At 36.1% G+C, this 25,061-nt stretch overlaps 1 protein-coding gene across 7 annotated transcripts; it reads right to left on the bottom strand.

The window, feature by feature from the left end:
* Positions 1-1,297: 1,297 nt before the first annotated feature.
* LOC135165227 (endophilin-A) lies at positions 1,298-24,766 on the bottom strand. 7 transcript variants are annotated; one of them, XM_064126318.1, is made up of 13 exons: positions 24,622-24,766; positions 18,569-18,662; positions 13,926-13,994; positions 13,289-13,505; positions 12,839-12,972; positions 12,457-12,523; positions 12,130-12,195; positions 10,406-10,491; positions 10,051-10,154; positions 9,570-9,685; positions 9,062-9,154; positions 8,198-8,313; positions 1,298-6,765 (listed from the first exon to the last, which is right to left on the bottom strand). In XM_064126318.1, exons 2-13 carry the CDS (start codon positions 18,611-18,613, stop codon positions 6,646-6,648), a joined length of 1,233 nt encoding a protein of 410 aa, XP_063982388.1. In that variant the 5' UTR covers positions 18,614-18,662; positions 24,622-24,766; the 3' UTR covers positions 1,298-6,645. The 7 variants fall into 7 exon arrangements, with proteins under 7 accessions (XP_063982388.1, XP_063982390.1, XP_063982389.1 ...); XM_064126320.1 differs by having other exon boundaries at positions 9,591-9,685; XM_064126319.1 differs by lacking the exon at positions 24,622-24,766 and adding an exon at positions 20,052-20,360.
* Positions 24,767-25,061: the final 295 nt, after the last annotated feature.

The raw sequence follows: 25,061 nt of genomic DNA, 5'->3' as shown, positions 1-25,061 counted from the left end.
GAAGAAGTGCAATTTTTAGACGAAACGACTTTTTAAAAAAAGATCTTGCAACATCTTAAACTCAGAGGAAAATTTTCCTCAGCTGTTATTAGTATGCAGACTTCTAGGGACCTGCAAGTCAAACGAAATTGAAAACTCTTTTGAATCCTGAGGATTAAATAAATTGCAAAACGTGTAAAGGTGTAAATATGTAAAAGTGCTACTTCTCTCTTTTCGAAGTTCACATTGTCAGTTTGTTAGTCATTCATTTGTGATTTATCATTCTCTTTTCATTTTCACTAGTTTTTGGTTTTGTGTAAATTAATTACAAATTAGTCCTTCGGTACTGGGTTTTTATTCAGGATATTTCAGGACTTGTCTAATCGGGTATTTAAAGAAACATTTTAATTGCGGCAGGTAAGGAGCTTATATTCCCCTCGGTCTTTCCACTTTTCCCTACCTCCTGGCCCTTCACCCCTGATTCAACGGTGTGGGTGAGGTCATAAACGGAAAATATCAAGCCATTCATCGGTCCCGAAGACAACTTTTTTCACATTACATACAAATGACGAATCACTGAAAAGAAAAATACGAATATTCCATCGCACACGAAAGAAAAATTCCGTTGAATCGGTTTTTAATTTTTTTTCTGTCAAATGATTAATAATCAATTGAAACTAAAAATCTATAATTACAAAAAAATATTAATTCCACGTGCTCTCAAGCAAATCAGAGTGAATACCTTTCCACTATTAATTTATGAACTAGGGGATGTAGTTGACGCGGCCCCGTTGTTACCATGGGTAGAGCTCTGGATGTCCCTCGGGTAATATCGAATACAATTATGTCGGAGGAAGGAAAAAATGTATGAACGCGGGGTTTTTCATGCATAATGCAGAGCTTTATACCCCGATGTCGGTTAAATCATGTCCCAAGGTTGGTTAACTCTGAAAATAATCAATAAAACATTATTTGAATTATTGGAGCTTTGTCTGGGAATTGTTACTGAATTGATGGCATTCTCGAATCCTGGTTTTTGATCAATTGGAGATAGTCATAATCTGACGAATTAATGGTCATTTATGCAACCAATAGCCGATAATTAATTTTTCACTTATATATTTGCAACACTCTTTGTGAACTCAACGTGAATTTTTGGTTTTTTTATTTTTCTAAATTTGACGATTTTCCATTTCTCTTGACTTTGAAAGGGACAATGTCTGGGAACTTCGATAATCTCGATAAAGACCACAATCCACCGCTCCGAAGACAGGACAACAGGTGAGGCAATTAAAAAGATAAATAAATAGTCGAGACATTCCAATGCAATGACATAGAGCACACTTTATTTCTTAATTAATAATATTGATTTAGCATTGACCGAAATTTATTCTTATGTTTTTTCCTCCCATTTAAATATCGTTACGTTCTTCATTACATCGGAGTTCAATAATTATTAATTGGATTTAAATTTAGCAGTATAAGTTTAATTAATTGTAATGTATTGTCTGAAAGTAGTCACTCTGTTGCATCCAAAGGTTTTCCATTGGCCCTTTGTTGGCCACATACGTGATCAATAAAATGCACGATTAACAAAATTCTGACTCAATCGATTAAACGGTAGGAACGATCAATTTTACATCGATCAGAAAGGATCAATATCGATGTCATATTGCGTTAGAGATAAAATATTAATATCCTCTTTACTCAGAATTTCAAAATTTAGACAATTTTTTATCTCGACAGATAAACCAGAGCTGAAAAATTGGAGATTATGAGTCGTTTTGGAAGGTAATCTCTAATTTCAAATATTAAAAAAAGAAAAAAGTGAATAAATTAAAAGCTGCTGGAAGTTTGAAAATATTTTTCAATCTTTATCATCATCTTAATTAAAGCCAACGCTTGAAGTATTTATAAAACCATGGATGCAGAGTGACATATTTTTTTCCCTCATTTTAACGCAGCGAACCGAACGAACCGGCGTTCTTTCGATCCCCGAGCAGTCCTCCGGGACGATCACCGAATAAATTCAACGTTTTCCAAAAACTAAAAAAACTAATGAAATTTTTATCTCATTTTCAAAAATCAACAACGTTGAATTTATCTGGCTGCGATCTTAAGATTTATAATTAAAAAAAGCTCGGGACTTTGTCGTTAGGATTTCCCTTTTGTCGTTTAATTAATGAATTCGCTATTCGTAATTAAGATTTTTATTTGTCGGTTGAATAGATTGGTTATTCATGGGAGAAACAAATGCCTCACGACAGAGCCACGTGCCGAACAATATTCAACATTTAACAATAGCCAACATTTATAGAATAGAATACCAATTTGTAATTTAATTCATAAAATTTACTTCTCTTTTCGAAGTTCACATTGTCGGTTTGTTAGTTATTCATTTGTGATTTAAGGGGAGACCTGATGATCCCTGGATTCTGTAACCATAAAACTGAATTTTTAGGCATCATCATGATTTTACCCCCACACTCCTCAAAGAAACTTTACCGCATTCGTTGCGTAATGAACTATTTCGGCACCATGTGAACTTAACAGCAATGTCAAAAAGACTTCAGACAATCGATTAAAGACGTGATCTTTAAATGATTTTTATGATTTCTGCCAATTTCACCTCTTCGTTTAATTTTCCCTTTCCCACAGCCCCTCAATAAATACTGAAACATTCATAGCTCTATTGTTACAAAATCCAGAAATTCATAATTCATCATCTCTCCCCTTAAGCAGTTTCTTTATCTCATGTAGATGCCTATTTGAAATGCAATGATCAGGGAAATTCCCTCGAGTACTTCGGTTCGCAGCGAACATAAAACTCAGACCAATTAGAGTATTCCTCGCATTTTTCTCTCCCTCAGTTTTTTCTCAATATTCAGTGTTTCTCAAATTAAAATCGATGTTAATGGCAAATCCTCATGTTTATCCAAAATATCTCTTTGATTGCTCTCATATTCACTCCCATATCGTTATGTCCTGCCTTCGATTTTTCATCTTAATTGACTCTGTGGATTTTTATTTTTTTTTTACAGTTTGTTTTATTTCGTATATGTTTTCAATGTTTTCGATTATCAGTATTTTTTGACGACTGTTAGAAGGCTAATGGACTCAAAACAGGCGGGCCGGACTCTCAGGTACTTGCAAATAAACATTTCAGCAATATTAGACCGTTTTTGGGAAACAATTTTCAAAGAGATTCAAACTTTCTTGTCAACAAATGTGTTTGATCGCCTGTTTAAATTCTGCCAGAATAATCTCAAGCATCGACCAAGGAAATCTGTATCTCTTTAAATGAATAAAAATCCAGTTATACATGTCACCCTTTGAGAAACACTGGTTCCCATCTCGTAATGACTTCCTCCGTAATCCATTGTTGTCTAATCAATACCCCAAAGGCGATTCAAATCCCTAAATGAACCTAATGTAAATCGCGAAGACTGTCAATTACGTAATCTTATTCCGCTTGAATTGCTGCCAGTAACGACAAAACAGTGATGACAACGAGATTATTAATCAATTTATATCATTAAGATATTAATTCTCCACTTCAGTAGGAAAAAAACAAATTCGAGATTGAATAAACTGATAGTTTGTATTGATTTGATTAACTCTGAAAAATGCCTCACTCAAAAATTTATTCCGATCAACAATTTCGGCCCAACGACTTGTATTCCTTTTCATTTTAGGGAATTTTTCTCCTCGGTCAGATGGCAATTGACAAGGAATTTCTTGTCCTCTTAATGTGATACAATTATTTTTCAATTTTAGAAGTGAAGTGGTGAAATGTAACACAGCAGAATGAATACATTTTATTTTTCTTTTGAGAGACACCGTAGGTAAATTAAAAAAATTTCGTGTTTATTTATAAATAGATAAAGAACTCTCGGGTTTTATCACAATAAATTTGACAAAACCCATGAGCTCTTAATATTTACTAGATTTCGAAAGAAAAATTCCGCCCCTTGACTGAACGTTTTACCAGAAAATATTAACAGTCATTACTCGCATTAGTTGCAGAAAAGGTTTCTGCAATCAATATAAAATTAAAGATCGAGAGGCAGAAATTGTAGCGTGAGTTGACTCATGCTTTGACTCTTTTATTTGTGGAGAAAATATTTAGCATAAATATTAATCCCTCATTACAATTTACCACTTCACAACTCAATTTTCCACTCTATATTTTTTCTAAATTGACCCATCATGATCGCCACAATGAAACATCATCATTTTTTTATGTATACGTGTATATGTAATAGATATATGCTTTTAATAGATGCTCTAAAGTTTATACGCATTTCTCTGTTACTTATCTCCCTCTGTCTCAGTTAATTACTTCTCTTTATAGATTTGTTTTCATTCATTTGTAATTTTCTTTGTTTGTCGTTTTACGTTTAAGAAATATATCGGTCGAAGAGTATATCTAAACCACCTGGCAACAGATACAATGATGAAACCAAGTACCTTAATTTACTTTCATATTTTTTATTCATCGTTTTAGTTTAAATTCTGAACTCTCAACTTTGAACTAATCTGCTGATTTTTGGGAATTTTTAAGATTGTTCGGGTGATTAATATGTCTCCGCGTATTCCAGGGGAGTAATTTCAATTTTAAAAATATATTCCAATGATTTTTTCAATATATTTCGGTGGATTATTTCAAACAGCACAAAATACGCGGAGATAGACATTTTTTAAAGTTTCAATTTGCAAATTATAATTATTGTTCAATTATTTTCTTTATTCTGTCTTTAATGTAAAGAATGTACTCGCACTCTAGACAACTAATTCATTAATTGAAACGTCACTAAATGGCTGATTAACTAAGACTCAATGACTATTAATATATTAAAACGAAATTAATGAGAACATGCGACGATGAGTGTATACAAAAATGTCAATGGTCCAGTAAATTAACAAAAAATAAAACTTAAGTGATAATAATTACTGAATAAAATGGACAGGGGCCTTAAACTGTGGAAGAGATCCTTGGCGTTGGCTAAAAAACTAAATGGCTAATCACTATAATTATATTTTACAAATGACAATTATTCTAAATGAAATCATCTGCCATCTGCCACGGCTGGAGATTTTTCCTGCACTTTATCACTAAGGAATGAATAAATCCGAACCACGTACGGCAATTTTGCCACAAAATATACAAACACTCTAATCGGTAAAACTAAATTTTGAAGATAAATGGAGTGAGGAAGCAGAAATGAAGGTCATAATTGCTGAAAAAATTATAAACCAAATGTAGGGCATATGTTCATTTTAAAGAGTTACTAAAATTCATTAAAATTTATAGATGTAATTATTTCCTCACTCTAGCCAATTAGACGATTTTTCAGGCGTTAATACATTTCTCTTTCATTGGAATAGATCAATTAACAAGCTAAATTAGTACGATGATCCAATGAAATTTTCACCCTTTTACCCTCTGACAAAGAAGTTGAAAGTTCCAAGTGGGCATGCATTTCGGAGATTGTTTACTGCTCCAAAAACAGATTTCACTTAACTGAAGATTCAGTTACGACTAACAGAGCAGAATTTCATGAATTGAATAAGTCAAATGTCGTTCACAATCCCCTTTGGAAAACCCTCCTTGATATTAGTTAAATAAACTGTTTTCTAAATATATTCGCTCTTCCAAATGGCGACATTAAGTTCATTACTTTTGGCGCTACAGCGCAAAGTTGTGCGCAGATCTGCAGATACTCTGTGAAGGCAGTTCTCACCTAATTCTAATAGAACTGGGCGTATTTCCTTCATTAGAGAATAATTTATTCACTAATTACTATAAACGCTTTTCTCACTATTTTTTGCAGTTTTCTTTTTCTAAGAACCAAGATAGCCCTCGAACTTAGTGGAAAGTTTTCCAAAAGGACAGATTTAGCCCCGAGACATTATGGTCTCAAGGAGAGAGTGACCGAACGAAAAATCGTAGATTAAGGTCCTGTCAACATTCACCGATTGATAATCAATGCTGATCCAATTAAACATTTTCAGTCAAGTATGATCTGTCATTTTTGCAAGTAACAAATCCCCCAGGTGTCTCCCAGAGGATGTCCCACTTGCATACCCTCAACTCAACAAAAACTTCAAATCCCATAATTTTCAATAAAAATGATAATTGAACGAAACAATCTTCAAGTGTAAAACCCTTTGGAAAAATTCATCAAAAAATCTCAATAACAAATTTTCTGTTCCCTTCACGATAATAACGATCTTGCTGTACCTTTAAAGGGTATTCTTTTCTCCAGTAAAAGACACTATAACATTTTCATATATATAATATGTACATTAACATGCGTATATTGTTGGACTTGGGAGAAGATTATTGGGAGGGTAGTAACGCGATTGGGAGGGTATATAATCTCCAGATATAATTGTTTCATATAATTTTTTTTCTCATTTTCTTGAATGCTCGAGACTCAAACGAGGGTCAAATTCATTTAAGCTTTTTCATTTTCAAACCATAAAACTTGAAATTGTGATTGGTAGAATATTTAGGCTACAGGAGAGCATTGATCCTTCCTATCATCATTCTCATTAGATTAATCAATCATTTATCTCCTCGATATTTCTTCAAACTGATGATTTATATGTGAGTTAAACGAATGCAGGATCTTTGGCATTGCGCGTTTATTAATGATGAGTTTATGGCAACGGTTGTATCACCTGGACGTAACTGACAGGGAAGTAGCCAGTTCGTCCGTTAACACTTCCCTCGTACCAGTTGTCGTCGATTTTCTGGATCAGGGTGATTGTTTCGTTCTCCTGCAAATTGACGATAGAATGAGCGAAGTCACACATTTAAATAAATAGTTTCAACAATATATTTTTACAAGATTTTACAAGACTTTCAAACACGAATAATAAAAGAAGTTTATCATAACTGAAAACTATTCAGACAGAGAGACAATTTTGGAAAAATAAATGCCTTTTCCAATTGAACAAATATTTGGGAAAAATATTTTTTTTGTTATTACATTTAATTGTTCATTTACTCGCGGTCAGTTTCGCGTAAAATGAAGTGAAGTAACGCGACATATTTTCCATTATATCTCTAGTCACTGGTCTTTGAACAAAATAGTCATCAGATGGTCATATGATGAGCCAGAATATCCTCTGGCAGCTCCAGATGACTCAATTTGAGGGTAAATTGCTAATGAACATTTTGATATTAGAGGTTCTGAGGAGACATGTTCATCAAGATATAAACTCTAAAAGACTCAGTTTATGACCAATAACAGAAACCTTTATAGATACAGCCCACATGATGAAGAAAATAAGCATAAAATGACATCAGATCGTCTGGGAAATCATTATTAAACAGGGGAGCACTTAAAAGAGGAGAGTCGAGAGAATTTATTAATGTCAAGGTGTTAATGAGACATCCAGTGGGTCAGTGGAGCATGAGCGATCGATACGAGACGAGTTAGAGACACGCAATGGTCTCGGGATGCTTACGACCTTCGTGGAAGGACTGGTGCGAATGTTCCTTCGCTTATGAGTGAGTTTTTTTATGGGACAATTTTATTTTACTGCCAGCAGGATTTGACGCCTTCAGGGAGACTTTATGGGATTAGAATGGCACTTTCAGGCGGTGATCTGTGATTGTCATTTTTCCGGAGATTAAATTATTTATTGCCTGACACGCTAGACGTTTGCGGATTAATTGGTCTTTTTACAAGGGTTTCTGGTACTTTGATATAAATTATGTCAAAACGCAAATATAACCTTTTCTTAGTATCTCCCTATTAATTATAAACGAAGGTATTAGACCATTAATCCACCGTCAACTGTACGAAAATTATTATGTGTAATAATGTTCGTATGGAATTCATTTCAGATCAATTATTAAGATATAAATAATTGCAGGATTTATGGGTCAAATAATTCTGAGGGTCAGATGAGTTTGCAGGGTATTATCGGTGAAATGGATTTGGAGAGGTGATGCATCAGGTGAGCCACATGAGTTTGAAAGGTCAGATGAGAATCCCCATTACCCATCTGACCCTAACATGCGTAACTTTCCTACTCATCGGACTCTCCGGATGCATTTTATCTAAAAAATTTCGCAGTGACTCCAGTGACTATCTCGTCTCGATATCGTTGCGATTATTTTTGGATAGCATCGTTCCGCTGCTGTGCATAGCTGAATAATTATAGGACAATTGTAAAGATGTTTATTTGCTAATTTTCATACCTTGAATCCAAGTTCTCCAGGATTTTCAGGCTCGAAATCATAAAGAGCTGTGCAACAGGGCTGTTTAGGCATCGGTGTTCTCGCTGGTGATTTGCTCGGCGATGGTAATGGTGATGCTGCAACGTAGATACACCAAAATTAGGGTATTTCAGTTTTACGACATTAACCCGGGTGTGCTTGCGAGAAACAGCTATAACGTAGGGAAGTTGCAATCGATATTTGCCGACAGAAATCTTGTATAGTGCTGTGGACGAAATGAGGCGCAGTCCTCATGTTTCACTGTGGTTTCAAGCCAATATAACGAACATGCTGTATTTTTAATTCCCTCACTTCTACTCTTCGTTTTTTTTTGCCCGTTGCAGAAATAACACACCGATGAAATATAGGAAAAAGGGTCAAAAGTATTAGTAAAGAGACGGGGCTGAGCTGCATGCGAAAATATCAAACCTCAATTACATTTATTATTAAAAAATAAATAAAACTGTCATTGCATGGCGCTATCGTTGGACTCTTTGAAATTTTTTGATTGAAAACTGAAGTAATTTGACTTCCATAATCTAGCCTAGTCGGTAATTGAAATGAATTTTCATGAAATATTGATCTTTTTCTAAATCTTTGTAAATCCCATGCAGTAATTAAAATACGAAGATTAATCGTGATGTGAATTATTCAATTGGAAAATTTTAAAACTTGTATAATATTGTACTGACTTTTTGTAATATGAATTAAATTTGAAAGAAATGTAATTGTTTACTGCGGTATAATTACGATTGATTATTGATAGACTGAAAATAAAAATATATTGCAAAAGACAGCCTATTGCGTGACAGCCTATTTAAAAATCTACCCCCATGCAAAATTTACCATTGGTAGATGTCGGCGGATTACCAGCCGGAAACAGCTCTAGCTGTGTGCGCTTGTTCTCACTCGGGACCGGAGAACCAGAACGACTTGACCCTGCGATTTATTCAGGATAGGACATTCAAGTATGCGAACAGTTATACACAAAATTCAAAACATTGAGAGTTGAAAAAAAAATTTGTCTGTGATATTTGTTGAGTTCTGAAGTTGTCTGTTTCGTATCGACTGTGAGAGCTATCATGACTGCAGCTCATTTAATAAATTTTGATCTTGAGATTGAGTGTAGGGGGACTGAGTGATTTGTCGCGAACAATTGGATAAATTGAGCAAACCACGAAAATGCAATAAGAGATAGAGTAGCATGGGTCCTTGTTAGAGACAGTCACAAATCGTTGGATTATAGTGGGGGAGATTAATAGAAATATTAGAGAAAATATTAATAGGTAGACAAATACAACCCCATTAGTAGGTCATCTGTACGGCTGTGTAAATTTATGTGTTGTCTTTTTACCGTGCGTAAAGAAGTTCCCACCGTTCATATGATCGAGTGGCATTCCCTCGACATTCAGATCGGCCAGTGTTTTCGGGGTGAACTCCAGCTTTGGTCGGTTTGCTGCTTCATCTTTCCTGGAAAAAGACGAACGAAAAAGTTATTTTTTTTAAGTAATTGTAGATAACATCATCAACATATTTGTAATTCTTGCAACCGCTGTTTCTAGACATTTACACGACTGAACTTAAACTTCAACTTTAATTATTGCAAGAAATCTACATTTTTATAAATATCCAATTACCCAAAGGCCTCCAGCCTAGAGTACACGTATGGTAGTCAATTATCTCTATTAGGGGCTGTGTACCATAACTCAAAGTTCTCAATGAGAGGAAAAAAAGGAGAAAAGGGTAAGAAAAAAAACATGAAATATGAAAATCATCTTTTTTTGTCATGAAAAAATTCCATCCCTTTGTATAATTATAACCAAAAATCTACTCACTTTTCTAAAAGGGTCTCAGTCAACACCTTCAGTACCTCAGTGCACTGTTGATGATACTCAAGGAGAGCCTCGCTGAAGGTCGCCAGCTGAGCCACTTGTTCGACCTGAATAAATCCCACAACGTCATTATCACAAAAAGTTTATTCCGAAATATCACATTAAAAAATTACTGAACAGACTCAACAAAAAAATGATTGAAAAAAAAAATAATTAACACTAAAACTCCTCCTCGAATAGAAAAAAAAAGTGTCTTTACCTCGTTCTGGTTGATAAAAAGGAAAAAGATTTTTATCTTTGTATTTTCTGTTCATGTATTGATAAAATATATTAATTCAACTGGTGAATTGATACTTACATCGTTCTCCAATAAATTAAACATTCCCATCTGTGCAAGATGAAGACTTTCAGCAAATTTCTCCTCAGCCTGTCGTATTTCATCGTCTGAAACGTGAGAACCTGTACGCAAACGGTTGCGTCCACGTTGTTTTCATTAAAAAATGTGCACTACTGGGAATCAACTAAATTACAGGTGCCCTGATCGTAAGAAGTTTGAGAATTAATTGATTTTCAATTAAGGTCACGAATGTAATCAATGAGAGAAGAGTCACCTTGCTAGCATGGTACAGCATAAAACTACCCAAAGTACATGGGCATGTATTGTACAGTATGTCAGTGTTGATATGATTATATTCGCAGTCAAAGGGAACACCACAAACGTGCAATTTCATACTCTACTGTGACGTCAAACTAGTCTCAATCGTATTTAACAAGTTTTGAATGGGTTGTGTCTTACTGCCTACATTTGCGGAAAAGTTAAGCACTTATTGCATTAATTATTGAAGAGATCAAATTTTCTAAGCAAAGTTTGATTCTCCATTCACAAGTATTTCCTCAGACTTTCATCGAAAAAATTGTGGAAACCCTAAAACACACAGAGCTCTTTAAATTTTTACAATCACCGAAACTATCCAGAATATTGTTTAATTGAAAAGCGCTTTCAATTCTTGTCAGAAGAATATTTCATTGGCAGAATTATATTTTTATTCTACTGTACTCTCGGCGGTTTTCGTGTAAATTCAACGTTACCCAAAGCTTAGTATAGTTTTATCACAAAGAGGATTGTAATTTCCAGCCTCTCTTCCACATACAATTGATAAAAGTATTATCATTCTTTTAACTAAAAATACATTTCAGTGAATTTGGGTAATCGCGCACGCAGCCAGAACTGTAAATGTGTTTGTTAATTTTTAAACACTTTAATAGGCTTGTAGCTAGGTATGGTTGATGGTTTAGATACGCAAATTTCAGATTCTGTTTGATGTTTACGGGATAAAGGGCTGTGGTCCATTACTTCTCGGAAAGTTTTGAAAAATAATTGGCGAATGGGGTAAAGGAGCTCAACGAATAATTGATGAAACAGAATTTTCAATGAACGAACGAGGAAGTCTGTATATCAATTGAGAGTATTATATTCACTGCAGTCAAACAAATTGCATAAATTACATCAATATTTCATTTCGCGCAATTTGAATTGCAGAATGGAACTCCCATAATTGTAAACATCTTATCCCTCTCCAATATAGCGCATAAAATCCATTGATTTCATTGTTTGATATTTGTTTGAAGTTCCTCAGATAATAAAAGAACGTAGCGGCATGAGAATTAAAAATTTAAAAAACTGTACTTCGCGCGTGGGCACTTTGATGTGATGTCATAAATCCATTGTTTATTATTTGCAGATGTCCATTGTTTATTATTTGGAAAAAAACTGTCTACTACTATTCATTCAGCTTTCATTTTCGGGGCTAAAGACTTTTCATGCCAAATCTTGACTTCCATAAATACCGGGGTTCAATAATACACTGTTTTCAATTTATAACTACTTGAGTGAGAAGGCTGCAAGGCTCAAAGCAATTCAACGGGTGAAAGCTTCCTCGAGCACGTTAACTTGAAAAGCTTTGGGACTTCAACAGTTGAAAAGAATGGGGTAGGGTTTTCGTTCTCTTCTTTCTCCTACAGACTCTTCTCTTTATTTATGATTTAACGGGATTTGCTTTACTCCTGGGGATTGTCACGTACCCCCGTAACCTGGCGATGACCTCGCTGGGCTACCCATGTGTGGGCTCGCTGATCTTTTGACCAGGGCTGGATGGTTTCAAGGAGAATAATGGAGAAACAAAAGAAAAAGTGGTGGGTTATTCGAGTGAAACAACAAGTACCGAGGGGAGTCATTCCAGTTGCAGGAGACTAATTGTGAAAATCTAATTTTCAGTCATTCAGGGGAAGGGGAGTTCATTCGATAACACGTGCGGGGCGTTCCTTATTTTGTGCCTGAATCAATTTTTTTATTGCACTTTCTTCGGATTGACATTCAGATCGGGGACTAACTGAATTTAACAGGCTTACCTTTTGCCTGACGTCTCCGCTTGCAGTCAAAGTCCAAGCGGCGCCCTTGAAGTTTCTTTCGATGATGCTGAAATAATTATTTTCAGGTTTATTTTCCAAGTTTTGAAAGTAACAATTTGAAAAGCTGTTTGTTTAGCATCTCATACAAGCCACGTGTCAAAAGTTGATTTTTTAATCTCGGTAATAAACTGCAATGGAAGAGATATAATTCTTCAGATTGTTGATTCAGTTCTGCAATTCACTGAATCAATTCTCGTTACCAATCGTGTTATACTATGAAAATGGATTGTATGAACTTTTCCAAGTGATTTCCATGCATTCACTGCGGTCAGGGGTTGTCACATTATCCAAAACTTTTTTAATAAATTCTCAATTTTCTCACCATCACTTCTTTGAGATCCTTGGTCTGCAGATGGTGCAGTGGTTCCAAAAAGTTTTGTTTTATGTTGTCGTCCAGGGAATACTTCACATCTGCCATCTGCTTCATCGCTTCGCCCATTTCTATCAAAGCTTGGGCTGTAAAAAGAAAATGCGAATTATCGTCACGAAGAACGGTAGTAAAATTCTCTCACGAACAGGTATTTCCAGTTTTTGGAGATTTGAATCATTTTTTTGGGAACTTTTTAACCATTTATCGGAAAGACAATTTTTCAAGACAACTTTCTTAGATGCTCTTCGGATTATAAAAGTATTGGCACAAACTTGGCTCAAACGTTATCTATTTAATCGATAAAACTATCTACAAAAAGTCGCGAAAATCACATCTGTGTTTATCGTACATGGAGGTCTTTTTCAAATTGGCAGATGTTAATGACTATCACCGGATATTTACCGAATATACTGTCCTCTCCCATTTTCTTCCCATATAGAAGCATGCAATCACCGAGAACTCCTTCGGGCTGTGGATAAGTAGAGGCCTTTGCCTGACCACTTAGTTTGCTAATCCCCTTCACGGCAGCCATTTTGGCTCTTGCCGTTGGATTTGGCTGGAGGAATTCCTTGGTCTTCATCTGCAGCTCTTCGACAAGTTCGACGGTTACGTCAGTTTTCTGATAAACAAAAAGGAGAGTTATAAACATTCAATTGAACTTCCAACTAATTCATGTTCATTAGAGTGATGTAGAGGGTAGTCCACTCGTTTTTTTACCCTTTGAAATTTTTATCCTTTCGTTTCTTTTTAGCGATACCAGTAATTTTCAAGCCACGAATTTTTCAACATAAATAAAGCTGTACTTCTAAAAATTCCCCTCCGTGGGTAGAACTCTTTGATTATTCAAATAATTGCTCACGAAATTAAATTCGTTGTTTTTAATAAGTTTATGTGTGAATGTCCCATGATAAAAATGAAATTTTATGCGGCATAACAGTGCTTTATTATTAGTTCATTAACTGAGTTCTCTTGCTTTTGTGCCTGAATACATTTTTATCCCACATTCATTTTTCAATTGAAAGAAAGTTAATTAACTCACTCTCTCCATGTCCACGAAGTCCACATCGAGCTTTGTACCTTCTGCACCACCCATCTTCTCTGTCATGTACTGAAAAAGTGAAATGTTTTAATAAAAATTTTAATTTTACGGGTTTCATTCACCACCTTACACTTGGAAATAACAAAAGCCAATGAATTCATTCAGTATTTTCATTTCAAATCATCCGAAATTCACTTTATGCTCATCTTCGTCCTTTAGAAACTCGAAGATTATTCTCCTGCCCACGTGCCTTTATAGATAAAACATTTATTTGTTGAACGACTGAAGAGACAAAAGAGGGATCATTAGGGGGTGAATCAAATTTCCATCATTATTTTCTCTCGTTTAAGTGCAATTTGTTAGCATCTGTGGAATCATAAAACTTCAGAAAGCCTCTTTTGTCCACTGAGAGTACAAAACTTTTTTAGAGAAAATAAATTTATATTGACATTCAATTAAAAAAATTTTCGTGTAAGAAAAAAAATTGTTTACATTGAAATTGACGGAGCAAAATGAAACAGAATATTTTGACAGATTCTTGTTGGCATATAGTAATTTATAAAATTTTCCAAAAGCATTTGGCGAAAAATAAAAAAGAACCGAAATTCATACAAAAATCACATCTACAAAATAACTCAAGCAAGCAGAATCAAGAATCAGCTGTGAAGTGGAACAAATTGTCAATTGCCTCCACTTTGTCGTGCAGCTTTTCTTCACTTTCACGAGATAAAGGTCAAAAGCTGGACCAAAGGTAACAGTGGAACGGAAGAAAAGGTGGAGAAGTAAAAACGTAAGAATGAGAAATACGAGAATATGGCGAGAAAGGTGGAGACAGGTGGGTTTCTGATCCTATTTTATTGGAAATCCGTGGGATGAATTTTCCTCCAGATCTCGGTGATGCATTGTAAATACGTGTGGGTTTGGTAAACGACGAGGAGGGCGTGAGAAGATTTGCGAAATACAGGAAGAGGACAAAACTACTGGATGGATCAATATACTCAGCGAATGAGTTTGCCGTTTGATGCAACGTTGAGGTAGGGTTTACTGGCTTTTGGTTCAATTATCGAAGCTTTCGTGCTTAATTTTCGTGTCAATCATGGAGAGCAAATTTGAAGATGAAAGCAGAAGGTGATAAAGAAATTCATCGCATTATTTTTAGGATTAAACAAGGAAAAATAATTTTCAAAATTGATCGTCTGTTAAAAAATCCCATCCATTAATTAGCTTTTAACATTTGCCATTTTTTTTTACCTTAATATAATTTTTTTTGGACAATAATGTAGCAAATAACAAAAAAAAATCTTCCGGTCTTAGGGAGAAGAGGAGTTTTACTGATTTGTTACGAATGAATCGTCAATAATCAGATAACGTTGGGACCTTGAAGGCGTGCCAATGTCACCCCTCCCTAAAAACTAAAAAGAAAACTCTTTCCCGTACGGCGCCGCGGATCTTGAGCATTTGCCAGAAGGTTCGAATAACGATCGTTAAAGGACTAAAAGTGACGCTTCACCCCGGATTGGCAGGGGGAAAGAAATACGAAAGTCACCCTCTGAGGGTGACCATAGCCAGCAATCTCCGTGAAATCGCCAGAACCTTCTCTATAAATGGTGCGAAAAAATATACTTATGAAAAGAGAAGACCGACAAAATCCTTCCCCATTCACTACATCCAACCGTTGGTAATCACATTACTCCCCCTTCTATCTCCTTACTTTACGTCTCATCTTTTCGTCAGGAGTGAAAAAAAAATCATAAATTAAGAAAATCGCTGCTACCCAGGTGACAAATGTCCATCCTGACGATGAAAAAAAGGTAGATCCAGGATTGGAGATCGAGCCTGGGAGACCCAGCGTGGAAGCAATTCTGATTCCATCTTTGAATTCTATATTGATCCAACTTGAGCCGTATATGCTCCTTAGAATGTCAATTCAATCTTGAAAGAGTCTTGTTCTTCCAGGCCCTCCAGGACCAGGATAGAATGAAGCTTCATTTCATTGTCGAACCCAAGACAGTCAAACTCAGAGGTAAATGCTCCATTCAGTCCATATAATTATTCGGTTCATAAATTACGTACCTCGATGTACCCAATTATATTCCACTAAAATACATCAAGGAGTTATCAATGATAATTAATTATCGGGGAATTATGGGGAAATTCAAAGGGTTGATCGAGAATTGTCAGTCAAGCCTCGATGAAGGCTGGAAATTCCAGCCTGGGCACTGGGTGAGTTATCGAACTTCATCCAAGCTTGGTTCAACCTTGAGAATCTAGGCTCGATCCATCTTGGTCAATGCTCAATCAAGCTTGACTCAATCTTCATTCCATCGTCCATTCCAACCTGGGTACAAGTGAGACGATCCAAATGGAACACCCCTCGCTACAAACTTCCTTTCTAATTACTTTTTTCGATCGGATAAGTGCGATAGCAAAACAGTAAAAAATGATTTTGGACAACTCGGCCCTCATCAGAATTTTCAAAAAATATCTCCAAATCTGAAGAAAATAACGAAGCTTTACTAATGACTTTTTTTGTAGCCTTCAACTCGTTATACAAACGAAATATGAGAGAAGTTTTCAAAGACCGATTAGAATGTGATCTTGAAGATTTTTTGGAAATTTATTGCTTTGTTTTTGATATCACCTACATTATGTGCCTCATAATTTTTATTGGCAAACAGATTATTTTTGAAGAATGGGCTTTTCCGCTGACTTTTATCCCCAAAAACGTCCCTCCCGATAATCCCAATATTTTTCTCCGTTCGGCGATAATCTCTGAAAAAAGCTCATGTCAAAGGAAAATTGATTTAGCTGATGAGTGGACACTCTTCTAGTACATTGTACGTACCAACAACTCCCACCCTCATGCGTTTGTGGATCGAGTGCCCGTGACCGATATCTCGCCAAGGTTGACCCATATTCCAGCCACGCTTCTAACCTGTTCACCTCGATCCCATGCTTTGACCCATATAACATTCATCTAACTTTACTTCATTGCCGTCTCTACAATCATGCGGATTATCGGTATAAAATCAAAGCTCCATTTACAGAGATAAATTTTCGTGGAAAAATCATGTGCTAAGTATCACTACACACTCTGCACCCTTCAGTAAATTATCGTGTGAGTCCGGAAAAATTCCCGTGTGTTACCAGAAAAGTTACAGTAGCGCCCCCAATTTTTCCAAAGTTTTCCTCAATTTGAGAGCGAAAAGAATTTTTAAATACCAGACAACCAGATTTCTAACAAATATTTTCATGATATTTTAGAAAACTTCCGAACGAGAATTTGTTTTTCAAGTTCACGTCAAAGTTAATTAATCCATGGATAATTGACTCGTAATTGTCTTGTAGACTGACAAAAAGGTTCATCTCACGATTTCAGAGAAATAAAGAAATTGTCGTTATGACCTTCTGGCATGTGATCCCGACGCAGACATTTTGCATCCACTCAAACATTAATTTTCCACAATTTAGAAAAAACATGTTTCTAATATTTCCCATTCATTCTTCATATCCAATAGCAAAAACATCGCCCGCGAAACTCTAATTGCTCATTTGAGTGACGTAACAAAAAAGTGCCAGATGACACACAATGGCAGAGATAAATGTAACGTAATCCAAACTCCCAGTGGTAGAGACCATTTTCAGATAATTACCTCGTCCAGGGAGATTACACAACCCACTATTGTAAATTTCCAAACAAACCAGCAATTATCAAATAAAGAAAAAAATTTTCACCCCTCTAAACGTAGTAGACTAACCGGACCAATACGTAGACGATTAATGACAAACAAAAAATTGTAGCACAATTTGCGTTATATTTTTTATAAGATACAAAAAAAGTTTCCTGAGAAAATTATGAGTCGCCTACTGGCGGGTACTTTACCTTTTCTGAATGAAAAAAAAAACTTAATGAAAGAGTATCAGCTGTAGTCTACAATTTCTCGATGATATTTCAAAAAGCATCTCCATTATTTACAGTTCACCGAAGTTGCTCCGAACTTTGAATTAAAATTATCATCCCATGAATTTCAAAACTTTCTAACAGCCCCTTACGTTACTAGCCTTCCTGGGTTTCTGTGATACTTTCATTTATGCTACGAAACATGACTAGAGGCGAAAGGTCATCGCCGAGAATTAGTCTGGAGTCTGAGTGACCAGAAAAATTGCGATACCCACGCATTTGAAACACGAGAAGAGCAAGAGCCACTGGAACCCAGGCCCCCATTACATGGTATTTTCTCCAAGAGTCACTGGAACTTTGGCGAAATTCATGAAACCTGAACTCCTGTATCACCAACGCTCCCGATAAAGTGTTTTGGCAACGTTACATTACACGGTTCGATAGAGAGAGGATCTTTTAACGTACCAGATCAAATGTCAATGTCTATTGCAGTTTTTTCCCATGAGCTCTACGATTAAAGAATATTTTTATTTGAGAGTAAACTCTTATGAATTATTTTTTCCAAATCTTGGTAACTAAAAAAGACGCGATGTTTATATTATTCCATCGACTTTCTCCTGAGAGAAAATGTTCTATTTCCAATTTCATAATTTCCCAAAATTGTAACATATCATCCACTATTCAATCATTTTTCCCAAGCTTCTCACCTAAATTATTAATTAATTGAGAAAAAAGGACTCACCTGGTTCGCTTTGTTTATCTGTTTTTTCAATCCCGCAAACGCCATCTTGACTGGTGGTTTTTCTCCGGGGGTCTTTAATTACCGATCTCTCGATCTAAAAATTAAAAAACCAACAATTAATCCTTTGGAAAAATAAGTGAAACAATTATCTCCACATTTTATTTACACCAATGAAAAATTCTGAATATGAAAAATGAGAATTTTTAATTGAAAAATTCAGTCAATAGATATGAATCTATTCAAACTCTCTATCATAAAATCGCTCTAAACCCGCGATGAAGAATTCTTGTAAGTGCACCATTGAATAAGCGTCACTGATCCACCCCCTTTCAGTGACAATAATTCCTCAAGACCTTGAGACCTCGTACTTTTCTCACTCAAAAGCTCGGCATAAATGAAAAATTTCAAAAAATACTGGATTAAATCCTTCACCCGCAATTTTTCATTTTTACAGATTATTCGTCACTGAATATCGTTCCCTCCACGGTCGATGGGACACTTCCCATTGAGTGTATAGTCAGTTCGATTGAATGCGCCGGTACGTGTGCTAAATTCCCCGGCGTCCGCAGCAATTGTATTTTTCCCTCAATAAAGGTAAGGAAATTTCAATTACCATCGACCATACAAAATACATGAAAAAAAGGGAAGCGACCAAACATTTTTGAATAATTCCTGTACAAGTGTAGCTTAACTAACGAAACTAATAAAAAGCTCATTACCAAATCATAAAACCATCTCTAACTCCCGACCCCATTCAGAAAAATAAAATCTTCGAGACCATCCCCATGTCAAAGAAGAATTTTCTGTCACAAAAACCCATACTGACAGCTAAATAATGACGTAGGATATTCCTAACCGATATTTCCCCTCTAGTGCCCACAAATCCCTGGAGGCCGGAAACTTTGATGAAATTTCCTCCAGAAATTTTTTAATGTAGGCCCTGGGACAAACTTGAAGATTCCTATTGAAGAAATAGTTCATAAAGACAACCAACTTCTAAGTCTTGCCTCGCTGGAGTAATCGGCGAGTGAAGTAATATTTCCAGAATTTTTATTTGAACTGCGAAAACATTTTAAACGGACGATAATTTTTATAATGTGATTCCGATAAAAATTACCGTTCTACCTTACAATCCTGCGCTGATGAAAAACGTGGAAAAATGGCTCCATTTTACTGCAATTCTCCCGTATTATTATAATGTTTCTTCATATCAAATTTGTTCGGAAAATTTTTATTTTTTCAAATTTTCTAAATAAGAATCTTAGGAAAATCACCTCTGTCGCCAACGCCCCAGAAACAATTCTCAACTCTAAACCTCCTTACATACCAAACCAACACACACACACATTCGCAAAATCATCCCTCCAATACATCTACAATTGTAATAAAGCCGGGGAGGCTAACCGTTGGGAGAAACTCGTCTCAAACCAGCAATTTCTCTTCCACATGCCCCATTATTCTCGAAAAAACCTGAATTTCTCACCTGAATGTCGGAGCTCGTGAGCCTCCACAACCCCCAAACCCCCGAACTTCACAAAAAACCACCGAAGCTCTTCCCCAATATTTCACAACTCCAAACGTATTAACCACTTTTTCCTAAATTATCGATTCACCCAGTTAAACCTACGAAACAAACAGATCGGCAAAAGGCGATAAAAAAAATCGAGAAAAGGGTAAAGAGGATCTATGGAGTAGGGTCTGGTCCGCGTGGTGAACCGATTGACAGGAGACAGTGTCTGGGGGTTGGTTTCGTACGCGAATGGGGGTTTGTATGATAGCACAACGCTGGAACACCACTGCGCCTTACTTTTACTCTTTCCCCCACCGCCTCATCACTATAACCAACTGGGGTAAAACAGGGGTTTGAGGGGGGTTGGATGTGTGCCCGGCGATCGATAACCGCGCTCAGGCTGTCCTTCCTTGACTAGTCACCCCTCGCACTCCCCAGCATCTGCCCCAGAACGCCGCACGTACCGTACAGGGTGTCCGTGAAGCAACTGATACTGGATATTCGGTGGAATATCGGACATATTTTTTTTTATGGAAATTGGAATGGATTAGTTTTCAGGGGGATGGAGGGGGGGGGATTGTTGCAGGTGAGGGAATGAGCTGAAGGAAATTGGTGGGACACAAGAGGATCCACTATTTTATCGACGAGATGATGCAATTTTTTTTTGTATGAAAATACAAAATTACAAAATAATCAGAGCAATTTTGGAGATGATTAGCACAACAAAAACTACCGAGTGTTCACGAAGTAATTAATACCAGTGGTATTGCGTTAAATTGAAAAAAAAAATAATACGGTCATGATCGGGACGAATAGAAAAAACTGGGGAACTAATTGCTATTTATAGTACAATAATGTTTGTTTGAAAATTAAGAGGTGAATAAGGACGGATTGCAATCAAATTTTTTTGGCAAAACTAATTTTTCTGTCAAAGCACGGGTAGCTTCATCCAAAAGATATTGGATTATGGACAGTAATAGTTAAATAATGGCGATATGGTCCGAGTATTAATTGTAATTATTTATTACTGCACGCAGAAGGTATATTTTCCCGAATTTCCCAGGATTCTAAATATTTCCCCCAGTTTATTCATAACATAGTGAGAATAGGAGCGAAACATGAGTCTGAAACCACAGAAACCGATCAGAGGAGATTGACCGTCATAATGCCTCCATCCACAACGGACCATTGAACTGGTAATAAATTGCTACTCAGTTGGTAATTAATACACCTCACTCGCACTTCCACTTTATCGAAATGAGAATTCGATTTTCTTCAATGAATTCGTTGAAATACCTGCCCCCAGCTCAGGAGCATTTTCTTTACTAAAATGGCTGAATCTAAAAATGGAATTTTCAATTATTTGTGAATGACAGTCATGGACGAGGGAATAATGGAAATAATGGACGAGTTAATCGTTAGAAATTTTCCGCCTCGTTGGACAGGAAAACTTTTGTGATTGCCAATCACTGGAAGTAATTCATTTACTTCGAGTTAAGATGAAAATAGCGATAAACAATGAATTCTGTTGATATCCAGTGGATTATTTTCATATCACTGAAAATATTCCGTTCATTCATCAATCAATTTATTACAGATTACTTTATTATTATTATTGATTTATTATTCCGATGATTACGCAATAATCAATCAAGAGAATATTGATGAGTTTTTGGTGGCTATAATTGACACCCGGAGAAAATCATGTGGAAATATGAAATTTTTTAATTAATATTCTCCAAACAGTTAACGAATGTTAATGTTTGACATTCGAGTGCAAATAAAAATAATTGAATATATAATAAATGCACGTACATCGATAATTATCCTGTACATGCATTTACCCATATTCAGCGATATCTCACAAGAAAATTGTTAAAAATTCACGCCAATTAATGACTCCCTTCATCCCATCCAATTTCCTCACAAGTTCATTAAATTCTATCGCAGTCCGACCTTACTATCTCCAGATAAAGTATCTCCTCTGCACGCCTCCGCAACGGAATCACCGTTGAGCATCCGCTCCCTCTCTCTCCCCTTCTTTTCCACCCTCTCCACGAGCAAAAATTGAGATGAAAAAAATTGTGAATCGAGGAACCGAAAAAATATGGTACATCCGAGGAACGAGTGGGAGTTTAATTAATTGTCACCGAGAATTCAAAGGGCATCGCGTCTCTATTCCAGTCACCTCGCCATTAGTCATTCTCCAGCTATTTTCCCTCTTTCACTCCTTTCCTTTATTCTCGATTCGACTGACCGCGCTTAATCGATCAAATGGATAAAATATAGTCCCCGAGGTAATTGGCCATTGCCCGAGACCTTGAAAACATCATTGATGGCTTCACTACACTTTTTTTTCATCATTTTAAACAATTTACTCATAAATTTTGGGGAACGATAACTAACGAACAAAATCCTCGTTTATCACGACGTACGAGGGGTGGATTTTTTTACGGTCGATGGCTTAATTTGGAATATGGATTTAAATGTTGAGACATCAATTCCTGTTCAAATATATGTCGTCTCATTCAAAAATTTTTGAGTGTGTAAAAATTAAAAATTGTGGGACATCCGAACATTAATTATTCCTGTGGAAATTAATTACAGTAACTTCACCTATCATGGAAAACGAGGGTCGATATTTTCACAACCAGAGAGCGCATTATCATGATACCGTTATTATGTATTGTATGGACATTAGCAGATAAAAAATCGATTTTCCTCTCTTCAAAACTACATTAACCTCAATCAATTTTAATCGTTCCAGCAACTTAATAACATATACGCATACGGGCAATTTAATTTTCCTGAAGAAGTAGAAAATGTACCGCTGAAATTAGACTATTAGGTAATTATTCCATTGAATTCACTTCTACGATGGGTTCGATTGTTTGATATAAATAAATGAATTTTGTCGGACTCAATTAGGGAAATAACTCGGCGGGTGGCAGAGCCCATAATTGCGGCCTTTGAGGGGGCTTCATACTAATAGCCCTGTCTCCGTTGCTAAATTTTCGGGGAAATGCTGAGCGCCGGTAAAGCTTCATACTGTCGCATTACGTACTCGACAACACTTGTAATACATGTGAGGACCTTTTAATTGGAAATTATCAAAATTTCTTTCGGGAGGAGATGCGTAAGGGAAGTCTCGAATCCAAATTAATGATTGTGGTAACTTGAGGGGGTGAAATGAATTCACAGCAAACAGTTTGTGCTACAATATACAGCGAAATACTTCAAGATCAACACCTGAGATGTGATTATAATTGGGGTGGCGATTCCCTAATTATCGTAAATTCATGCAGTTTTCATTCCGATAATAACTATCGGTCATCCCCGGACCTGATACCGTTTATTATTTATGAATGGGTTGGTCAATGATTTCTGGTCAAGTCTCCGGTTCTCCGATTCATCTCTCTATTCGAAATTTAATTGCCCCACATTCACCTTCAATAATCCTGAAAAACATCTCCTGATTAGGTCAAATGACAATTCGTGACGAACATCGTGGTGGTCGCATTTAATTGACCTCTCTGTGAAATGTAGATCCTCTGGAAACTAAAACCAATTAAAACGAATTCCACCTCAACGAGAATTGATATTAAATGATTTGTCGAGTGCATTCAGGATTACTCAAGGTCGGTATTAACGTCCGCAGGGCGTTCGAAAACTGGTAACATTGTCCAGACGTAAACGCAAAACAACGTCCTCGAGAATCCGAGGTATTGCATCGATAAAATTACAAACTCAGACACGTGAAAAAGTGGAAAAATTGGCTACTCGAGAGGAGCGAATATTATATTATGTCCGACGGGGGATACAGAGATGAATGACGATTAATTACATGTCATTACGTTATTAAGAGGAGAGTGGAGGATATTATGAAGTCACAAATAGCAGAAGTGAATGGAGATTCCTATTGGACATTAAATTATGTTAACATTCGTGTGGAATTCCGAATGAATGTATCAGTTGTGTTTCTCTCTGTTCCATCGATTTTCAGTGAAAATGGGATGAAAAAAAAATTGCACGACGTGCCAAGTGGAGCATCGAGTACATCCAATGCATAAGTTTCAATTTTTTTCTTAAATTTCAATTTAAACTGACAACAAGATAAATTCCATAATAATATTCTGATGTAAAAAATATTGCACTCGCAGGCAAAATAATTGTTTCTTTTGATTTAAAAATAATTGTTTCTGTTTGAAAATATCCGGAGTAACTGGACCAATCAGACGAGGTCACCGTGACTTATTAGCCAATGAATTTAATTAGTATAAATTGTAATTTTCCGAGTATAGCTGGAGATGATAGATCCTGGCTCTGGCTAGCTCCACACAACTGAATTTTTCAATTGTAAATTTGATAGGACTATTCGATTTTTGCGAAGGGATGTTATGTTTGTGGGAGTCTGGGATTATTAAGTGTCGGGATGAGCGGCGCCTGGGGATGGAAGGGATGAGTGAGTGAAAGCGGGCCTCGAGCTGATGGAGAAATCGTACGGAAAAAGAGTCGGAATTGAATTAGTGATTGAATTACTCACCGTAAATCGATTCAATTGTCTGAGCGATTGTATCCAGTGTTGCACACTCGGCTTCTAACCTCCCACAGAGACCCGACCCACGAAGATTATTTGACACAGACACAGGCAGACTCCGTTTAACAGCTGTTGAATGCTTCGTAAAAATACCGCAAGGCAGCAGTGATGTTAATATTACGAGAATCACCGATAGATGTCGCCATTTTTTTAAATCGAAGAAAATTTTTTTTCTAGCAAATTTTACATTAATTTGGATTTTCTGAGAAAAGAAAACAAATTAATTTCTACATTTCCTAAGAAATTCCTGAGTGAAGGTTTTACTTATTTGAGGCATCAAGAGCCAGGAGACAACCTTGTTAAATTATTTTGGAAATAATTTATTGAACAATGTTCTTACAGTTTTTTGCATTCAAAAATCAATGGGACACTGTATAAGTTTTGAA

Source organism: Diachasmimorpha longicaudata, chromosome 8 (genome assembly GCF_034640455.1).
Source record: "Diachasmimorpha longicaudata isolate KC_UGA_2023 chromosome 8, iyDiaLong2, whole genome shotgun sequence".
Classification (NCBI taxonomy): domain Eukaryota; kingdom Metazoa; phylum Arthropoda; class Insecta; order Hymenoptera; family Braconidae; genus Diachasmimorpha; species Diachasmimorpha longicaudata.
The sequence above is the reverse complement of the archived record's forward strand: the minus strand, read 5'-3'. Positions and strand labels throughout refer to the sequence as shown.